We start from the raw sequence: 10340 nt of genomic DNA, 5'->3' as shown, positions 1-10340 counted from the left end.
AAGATTTCCCTATTAGTATCCTTACAGATTGTGAATCTTTGATTTCATCTATAGATTTGGTTAATGATCTATTAGTGAAAAGATCCAAAAAGTGTTCTGAAAGAGAATGGGGCAAGTGTGAAATGTTAAAGTAACAATGTCACATTGTCACAGATTATATACCATGAGAAGGTGTGTGCAAATTACATACATCTCTTCTACATTTCAATTACTTCTTTAAAAACAAGTAGTACTAGCCAATCATTAAATGAATGGAAGAAAATACAATGAACAATATGCCACTAATGGGTACAATACCAGTATAAATTTTATAATGAACTATTTAATAATATTTTTAAATTACCTGGAAAAGAATCAACATATTTCAAAATGGTTTAAAGCTACTATCTCAAAATATGATTTCATTTTAAGAAGATCATAAACCCAGAAAATATATAATTCAAAATAGCTTTTACTCTCATTAACAGGTTGTGGATAGTTTCTTTTAATTGATAAATTATCATATTTCTTAACATTAAAAAATAGTATAATTGAAATTTAGTGCACAAATAATTATTTCTGACCCCCAATTTATTTCATATTTTGTGTTTGAGAATTCTGATATTGCTATATAGTAAATAAGGGAAATAGATGTTTTAATATGCATATTTGAAGAAAATATTATAGTAATGTAAAAATCACACAAGAACACACCAAGTCAATTTTTTTCTAAGGTTTAATTTTAACTAATGAATTTTAAATGATGAATGTTAAGTCAATCCAAGTCTTTGCTTATTTGCAATACACAAACTATTTTTTTGTAACTTGCAGGTAAAATACATTCTTTTCACATGGTAACGTTTTCACCCTTATTTATGGTCTTTTATTATTTTTCTTGAGTCCTTTTTCTTCAAGAGTTTAATAAGTCACTTCTGGTTTGGCTAGAGAGCAATCCTAGCACAATAATGTTTCAACTTGCAAGGAAGAACGCCCTTATTGAGTTGATAGAACTCCACCAGTTGTATTAGATCTGTAAATCTTGTGTGGCCATCATCCAGTGTGTGGAACATTTCACCGTCATCTTCTACCTGCAAAAGGAAAAGCAACAAATAAGTAAAGAGGGTACATTACACAGAAGGACAGTCATATTCTATTGCAAACTATCTCCACATGCCAAAATTGCCAAGTTTTTCAAACTAAAAGACAGTGAAAAGAATGTTATGGCATATCTACTTGTTTTTTGTAACATCACTTGCATTTAAAAGAAATATCAGCTGATCCCTGGATAAGCATTGCTACTCTACTTCATCTAGTTCTAATTCTCTCAACATTCTGTTAGTAAAGACAGTATGACTATTTTGAATCAATGCAAGAAATCTACAATATTCCAAGTAAAAGTAAATGATTTTAATGCTCCCACTTAGAGAAATTAATTTGCTTTTCTAAATGTTATCTACTTAGCCACAAAAATGAATATTTACATAATTTTATTAGTAGATTTATTCTGAAGCAATCACATATTATGCTAATAGAATGTCATTTTGTCAGTTGTCTTTTTTTTAAATCAGGGAAGTCTTCTGGTACTAAACAATTCATATTTGCTAGGGACATTGATCACAAAATAAAAGAAGTAGGGAGGATACTTTATATAGCCTTTGGATAATTCCAAAAAAGAGGCAATTCAAAAGGATGCACTAGTAATTTAGCAATATTACGGAATACCTTTCCAAAAAGACTGAATCTTCATTCCACACCATTCAGTTCCAATATACTACACACATTGCATACATACAGGCACACCCACACAGACACACAGCAGCAGAGGCAACAGAAATCCCAAAGCAAGTTGTGTGCCACAGAGAAGCCCAAGCACAGAACTTTTAAAAATATGTTCAGAGTGCTTTCAGTCTTCACCAGTTCCATAGAATCTCTGTTTCTAGCCAAAGGCATTAAAAACAAAACAAAAAATTTTGAGAAAAGAGAAGAGAAAGGGCTTTAAAGTAATGTTTTCTAAAGAGCTGTTAGTAGAATTCAGGAGAAAGAAGCTTTGGTGCCCTTTTAACAATAGGTGGCATGGGGTCTATACAATATTGCTAAATCATATTTCACAGAAAAAGGAAAATTTAATTTTTACAATTCCTGTATTTCTTATATTAATTCAGGCTCATAAAATCATTTCTGCCAAAGTTAACTATAGTCAAAGCACAAGCTCCCAAATTATATTTAATAAAAAGACCAAAAGAAAACCAAAGTTTCCAAAAGCTTATGCATTAAGATCAAAAGCTTATACATTAAGATCATTTCTAATATACAAATGGGAAATCACAAATTACTTACTGGTATAATTTGAAAGTGCTTTATTTTTTGTCCATGACTCATTGATAGTACGAAAGTTTTGGGGTTACTCTGACTATCCCGTACCAAGAAAACTCTAAAGAGAGAGAAGGAATTTCAATGTTTCTATATTTACTCATGGATTTCATAGAACTACAGTGTTAACAAATTCAAGAAGTGTATGCATAAATGTAGCTGGGGACTCCTTTACTATGTATTCAATGGGTGGTATTATCCAACTTGGCAATCAATGTGGTATAACACAATCTGTACTATAAAGCTGACATTGGTGCTAATGTAATTTTAACAGGCTAAATACACAACCCATTTGTCAGATTGTTTGATCACAATAAACAATACACTGTTATGTCTGCATCAACAATTGGTGCTACATTCTCTTTGCACTGGGAAACTGGCTATTCACATGTAACTATTCTGCCTAAAGCTTAAGGCATTTGCATATTGTTATTTTACCTTCTGGGTCATGTTAAGCTTTGAAAGAAGGTAAGAATTTAGAATGAATTTTTTTTTGTCTTTTGAAACAGGGTCTCACTCTGTCGCCCAGGCTGGAGTGCTCTCGGCTCACTGCAATCTCCGCCTCCTGGGTTCAAGCAATTCTCCCACCTCAGCCTCCCAGGTAGCTGGGACTACAGGCACATGCCACCATGCCCAGCTAATTTTTGCATTTTTAGCAGAGACAGGGTTTCACCATATTGGCTGGGCTGGTTTCAAACTCCAGACCTCAAGTGATCCACCTGCCTCAGCCTCCCAGAGTGCTGGGATTACAGGCATGAGCCACCATGCCTGGCCTAAAATTTTATTTTATAATAACCCCCTCTTCTATACTGGATACCCTTTCTTTTGATTCTGGTTTTAACTGTTACATACACAATAGCAAGAAAGAAATGAATATATTGCTTTAAAAAAAATCTTGAATTTATCAAATGTTTAAGCAAAATGCTTTAAGCAAAAAAAAAAAACTATCCGATCAACACATACTTTAACCTTGAAGAATGCAGCAGAAAAGCCTCTATAATGTCAGGCTAGAAAAACAAGACATGGCCTCTAATGGCCTAAGAGAAAAATGCTGCCAGAAGTAGATTCTTATTTACTGGCAGTGCAATGCAAAACCAGTTTTGTATTAATTGTTAGTAAACACACTGTGTAAATGATCCCCACTGGTGAATCCAATATGAATCTCACTGTGCCAAATTTAAAGCATCACAGATGTCTGACGAAGTTATCCATTTCATTTGCACTGTGTGAGATTCTGACATTACATCACTGGGAAATGGGACAAAGGGGCGTTTCACTGGGAAATCAAGCTGTAATTCTCTTCCCATTCTCAAGTAGATCACCACTACCACCTAGTGGATCACTTGGCACCATCACACCTCTCCAAAAGAATACCAAAAATATTAAAAATAAAATATTATCATTTTTATATGATCATTTCATTCACTTTATAAATACTGGGCTCAGAAATAAAGAAAATTATAATCCTTCAAAACATTTTAATAATTCTTTGTGACTCATTTATTTTCTTGGTTTCATCAGATTGTAATTCTACTGATTGTTCAAATTTATGTCCAAAAAGACTGCACTCCATGCAAAGAAACATATTAAAATATCTTATTTACAGTCTGGGGAAATCCTGACTTGCTATTAATAATCTTCCATGTGAAGAAGCATTTTTATCCAAATTTCAGTATTAAATCACCTTGAAACCTTGCCATTATCTGAAGTCAACTTTTGAAGATAAAAGATCCCATCACCACTTGTTTAAATTGATAGTGATTTCATTTCTCATCTAAACCACAATACAACCTCCCTCATTTGTACTGCATTTGGAAAGGGAATTCAGCCAGTATTATAGAAAATATCTGAAACATCGAGTAATTTGAGAAAAATAAAATTCTTCACATTATAAACCTTTCATAATACATTTTATATTTCTCTTTTGAATTCCATGGTACCCCACTAAAAGACAACATGAGAAACAGTTGAAAGGTACTCTTTTCACAGGTTTATATTACTTTAAGATGTTAAAATTTAGAGAAAGGACAATAGGGATGTAAACAGAAAAAAAAAAGTGTTCAAAGCACATACGAAACAGTTTTTTACTTAACACACATTGCATCATGCCTAAAAAACAACAGGTGACATAATGTCACAATATAAACCATACTTTGAAATCATAATTATATGTTCAAATCAAAATATTGACACTTAAAAACAAGTTCATTTTTCCCCCATCAATTGATATCTGAGATGCTAGAATCAGCACATAATGGGTAATATTAGGGATCACTGGTTAAGAACAAGATATTCTATTCTGTTATTTGTTCATTTATATAAAAATACCACGCACACACTATGTACCAGGTATAATACAGATACTGTTAGAATACAATGACAACCTCATTTACAGAACAATGTCACTTCTGTTTTATGATAAGCCCAAATCAAGAACTCTTTGTGGCTGTGGAATAAATAATTACTGCTTCTAGGAGAAATCCAGATCACAAGTACTCAAAATTAAAAATACCAAACTTACCCATCCACAAGTCCTTGCTGAATAATCAATCGCTGAGCCTCATCTCTAGAAATTTTGTGGTGAAACCATGGCTGGGACCGGTGGATAGCTAAAGAAATAAGATGGATGAATGCAAAGCTTTGTTTGAGATGACTGCAATCTCATTACATGTCCTTTCCATGTCTATCCGTCTACTCAGTGGCAATGACTATGAACAGACATACCCATGTTTGTGGCAGAGCTCTGTGAAGAGGCAGTGGGACTACCGTGAGTGCCCAGGCGTAAACATCCTTTTTTCTGAGCAAGGAAGGGGAAAACAGATCTCAAGTTTTTAGGTGAAACAAACTGAAATCATAAATATTTTGAAGAACGTGAAGCTACTTGTACCCTCCAAGCGAGTCCCTCTTCAACTGCAACTGAAAGGGCTTCAGTGGGATTTTCTATAACTCTGCTTTTCTGGCCTGAGAAGTCCATTGCTACCAGGGAATTCTCTGATATACTTCTCTGGAAAAAAGAAACACATTTGAATCATGAAAATATTATTTGAAAGTTATCTTTCAAAGAAATAGAAAGTGCTTGTCAATTTCAGTGTTTTTCTCTCAGTGTTTTTCTGGCAGTACATTTCCATTCTAGAAGGCAGTGCCCAAAGTGGCTAGCAGAAAATTTAAAGTGAAAATACATATTCAAGATACAATGGCGCTATAAAATATTTTTGTTAAATAAGCTAAATGGTAATTTGTTAAGGTATCTGAAGAGTTGAATAAACAGATTAAAAGCTTTTAAAGTATGTCTTTCTTCTAAAACAAACTTATCTTTTCATATTCTCTGGTAAAATGGGAAAACTTACATTTAGAAAGGAATAGCTCTTCCCATGGTTAAAAAGATACAGTTTCTGAATTGATCTCTCCATTAAGCTTTGAGATCAGTCATCAATTAAATGTCAAATCCATCTACTTATGAAGCAACTAGTTTTTAAGATTCAAGATACACAAAAGTTATAACTTAGATTGACATACATTTCTTGAGAAATAATACTCATATTTTTAATGAGTTTTATTATGGAGCAAACTAGAATATGTATTTTAAAAGTTTATCACATCAACTTTCATCTTAGAAAATAAAATTTAGAGAAAGAATAATCCCGATAATTCCATAATCTTAAAATTTCCATGAGTTAACATATGAACACATTTTCATCTTGTGAGAATACATCTGGCCACATGCAGGCTGCAAAAATAGCCTGAATAAAAACTCATAGAAGGTAACTTTAAAGAAACTTAGTTTAAACAAGTGATAAAGTCATTGTCTTTGCTAATTACTTCATGTATTTATATTATTTGAGTTGAAAGTAAAATATGCAAAACCTGGATCTTATTTTTCCTTTTTGTTTGTTTGTGCTCTACTTTATAACCATCTTTTAACAAGTATGCCATCCTACAACAAGTCATGAATCCTAAGAAAGCCCATTGTTAAAATCCTTAGTCAAGAATCCCACTCAGTGCATACAACATCAAGAAGGAATTAAAATTCTCCAAAAGAAAGAAATTTAAACACACCCATGGAAAATAACAGTTATTTTCTACTAATTAATAGAAGAGCAAAACCCAAAGTGGAGTTATAATAGTAAACCACTAGCCAGACTGCATCTGGGGCCCCCTGGCTTAAAAACATTTTATCTCTCTTTATGTGGATTCCGCTATACCTGACTTGGTTACACAGACTATAGTCAAATGTGGGCTTCAAACAAAACCTTATCGACAAAAAACGTTAGGACTCCTTTATCACTGCATCACATATTCCACTTTATTAGCATTCGTAATTTTCTCTTCAAACTATGCTGTAGTGGCCTACAATCTTATTATGGTTCATCTGTATTTCTAGAGATCTGGCATGCAATCTTTCATTTGTTACAGGAGCCTTTCTAACTGACAGCTGCTCTTTCCACACAGATGCTGTCTCTGTAATCTCTATTTGCTGTCACACCTTAGTTTGCCCTTCTCACCCCGTGAGCTTCTGTGCAGGTCTGCAGACCAGTCGGATATACTTGTGCTTTGCTGACATTAATGAAAAGCATCCACCTGCCCAAACTGCAGAGTAAGTTTCCTCAATCATAACAGCTTTATCCTTATAATCTCTCTCCCTTTACATGCCAAGGTAGGTTCTGTAATCTCAACTCCCTGGCAACATAAAAATACCATTATATTAAGAAAAAAATAAACATAATCAGTTGTCCTATTTTTCTCCCTCTAGTATAGCAGGCCAGGAAATAAAACAGGATCCTGTGTTCCCTATTTACTTGACATACATAAGAAGATGACACTACAACTAAGGAACATTTTCATTTGCTACATTAACTAGATTAAGGGAAAACACAGGACTATAGCAAATGTTTTCTACTGAATGGCAGGTAGTGGATGAAAAATTAATAGTTTATCATTGGTGGACAAAGAAATGGAAGTAAAGCAGAATCTGACAAACTCAAAAGGTCATTTTCAGCTCAGTTTCTTTCACATAGAAAAGCGATGTTGATAACATTCAGAGTTGGTTATATTTCTCCAACACTTGTCCCCTTTTCTAGCTCTTCCTTCTTAGGACATAAGCAGGGCAGGCCCTAAAAAATGGGTCCATGATTTTAATGGCATGACTTTCTTTTTAAGAAAAAAAAAAAATAGGTCTGGGTATACCCTGGATTATCCAGCCCACACTTTGAGATCACATCTACTCATTCTTAGTGAGGCTGCACATAAAATGGTTTTTCAGGCAGTTTGGCTAGGTGACAACCAGTATCATCCCATTTGAAGGATTTAGATAAACTTACAGTGCCACCATTAGCAAGAAGGCACAAAATTTCTTGAGATATTATTCTCTCATTTGCTTTATACAAAGCTACAGACATCAGAAATGCAATGGTTTCTAGATTATACAACCATCACCCTCATTTTACACTGGAGGATACCAGTGACTTGACCAAAGTCACACAGGCAGCTTATGGTAAAAGCAGTAACAGATATGTCTGGTGTAGGGTTCTTTTATGTTCCATAGAGTGGGAAATACAGTGAAGAAATTGCGGTTTAGAATGTTTATCCTCAGGTCAAAAGTGAAGAATAAAAAGAGCTTGAGTAGACTCGCCTTCCCCAAACCTCCATCCCCTCACTCTAGCCAGGGCAATATTGATAAATGTTCCTTTAAATGAATCTTTTGTTTTCCCTAAAAAGGACCAAACATATTTGGCTTCCTGAAATGTCTGCTGCTGATTGATTCTCACTTCAAAGGCTGATGGGGTGGCTGTTACATGCTATATGTAGCTAAGAAGTTCATTATGGTTTGAGAAGTTTTTTCTCATTTCCTTTCTCAAAATGTATACCTGGAAAAGTTAGGAAAAGAAAGAAAAGAATATTGTTCCTTTAAAAATATAACTAAAGTTTTATACTAAAATGTATACTAAAAACTTATGTGTTAATCGCTGAAAATAGCGCCTGGATGAAAAGCAACAAAGGCTGGTAAAGAGTACTGGCATCGTTTAGGTCCCTGATTCTTCCCAAATAATCTGGAAAAGTGAGATTTTATACAGACACCAAAGTCAACACAACTACTTCCCAAAACTTCTAAGTTTCCTTCATGTAAATTAATAATATTAAAGATGTAATTCTCACATACTACTGTGTCTGATTATGATAACTGCCACTCAGGATAGGTCTTTACCACACAGGCACCTGCATCCTACAACCACTATTCCCAACCAAACTCACTCAAGGAGTATCTCTTCCTCTACCTGGCACTGAACAAGGAAAGTCACACTAATTAAACTGTCATCCACATCTTGATCAACAGCAGCATCACTTTCAATGGAAAAAGGCAAGGGTAACACCACACACGTATGCTGAAGGTGATGAGAATGGGAAGAACTTCCTTTATAACCATTTTTCCTATGATTAAGAGGACACTAAACAATAATTGCCTCCAAATATTTGGCTGCTATTAACATGTTCATCCCAATAACTTTGGACTCTAAAAGAAATTTGGAGGAGTTTAGGAAAGGATTAATATAATAAAATTCATTATTATTCTTATATACATATGAAATGAAAGATAAAAGTAAGCTGAAAAAATGTAAAAATATTCATCCTAACATGATTGCTTTTATAAAACTTCACTGTGTTCCTTAGTTTCTTATTTTAGAACTTAAAAGTAATACGACACAAAGATGAAAAGTTATTCTTCCATAACTTAAAGCGATGCAACTACAAAATTGGGGTTCTTTTTCTATATAGTCTATCAGGTTTCATAATCAACATTATTTCATGCTTCATTCCTAGAACTGAGCATTTCATCTACTATATTACACGTGGGGTAAATGCACCTTCCCTGGTCACATCCATGAAGAGCATATTTTTAACCTAAGTGAAAATATAGATTTTAAAAAAATGCACATTAACTGATTTGTAACACATGTGCATACATCTGAATTCCTAATATACTCTATCTTAAGGAGTGCAGCAAAAATAGCAGAACATAAATCTTAAGTTCAGAAATACATTTCTTATGTTAATGCACATGAAATTAAAATTAGATCCTAAAGAAGGAAAAAGATGTGCCTGTGTGTGTCTGCAAATAAATATCCAAGTTACATTTAGTATAAGTCTGAAAAGCAGTGCTAGAGTTAATGTAACACACGACCTATATTTTGGCTTGTGGTTTTTGGGTTTCCTGGAAAGCAGTCGGCTTTTAAAGGACCTGGAACTTAAAAAAATTACTGTTAGAAAGCCAAAATGCAAAAGAGCTCACATGTGTGTACTGTAGTTTTTAAAATTCCAAATCACTGGCATCTTTATACTAGATTGTGACAATCCCAGAATCAGTATTAAAATAAAAAAATGAAACCACAATCAAAACCAACAATTAACAAAACATAAGCTAAAATGCCAAAGAATATGTTCTGTAAATTATATTTTTAAGATCTAATCTTCAAATGTTGTAATGACAGAGAAAGACACATAATTCTTTCAAATATTTAAAACTTTAACATATACTATCATATGTTTTATTAAATACTTTATGTATAATGATATGATTTTATCACATAGGTAGCAAACAAATAAAATCCAAGAATAAAAAATTCAATGTAACATTATACTAGAATGGTGCCAAAGAATTACTTAACTAACAGACAGTAATGTAAATTATTATAAAATACTGTTATGTACTATAATTTAAACAAATATAATGTAAATGTAAAATAAAATACAGGCTCAAGAATTTGGTCCTTACCATAGGTGATATGCTCTGTGAACTGCAGCCACTTCTACCTTGATATGGATGCATATAATTCTGGTACAGCTGCATGCCATACTGCAGAATAAATAAAACACATTCCCACCACTTTTACTAATCTAATAATTGATGAAAATCAACACTTTCATCAATTATACTATATAAATATAAAAGGAATTAAAGCAAACAAGTAAACAACCAAAATGTTGAAACATAAACT

At 33.3% G+C, this 10340-nt stretch overlaps 1 protein-coding gene across 1 annotated transcript in view; it reads right to left on the bottom strand.

Moving 5' to 3' along the window:
* Positions 1-708: 708 nt before the first annotated feature.
* GRB14 (growth factor receptor-bound protein 14) overlaps positions 709-10340 on the bottom strand; it is a 74639-nt gene continuing 65007 nt past the window's right edge. Inside the window, exons 8-13 of the mRNA XM_011990996.1 lie at positions 10118-10198; positions 5237-5353; positions 5074-5146; positions 4871-4958; positions 2317-2410; positions 709-1067 (exon numbers count right to left, since the gene is read on the bottom strand). Of these exons, the coding sequence (XP_011846386.1) occupies positions 921-1067; positions 2317-2410; positions 4871-4958; positions 5074-5146; positions 5237-5353; positions 10118-10198 (600 nt within the window). The 3' untranslated portion in view covers positions 709-920. The remainder of the gene's footprint in view (positions 1068-2316; positions 2411-4870; positions 4959-5073; positions 5147-5236; positions 5354-10117; positions 10199-10340) is intronic.

The sequence above is a fragment of the Mandrillus leucophaeus genome, unplaced genomic scaffold (genome assembly GCF_000951045.1).
Source record: "Mandrillus leucophaeus isolate KB7577 unplaced genomic scaffold, Mleu.le_1.0 Scaffold389, whole genome shotgun sequence".
NCBI classification, from domain to species: Eukaryota; Metazoa; Chordata; class Mammalia; order Primates; family Cercopithecidae; genus Mandrillus; species Mandrillus leucophaeus.
Note: the sequence above shows the minus strand (reverse complement) of the source record. Positions and strands in the feature narration are given on the sequence as shown.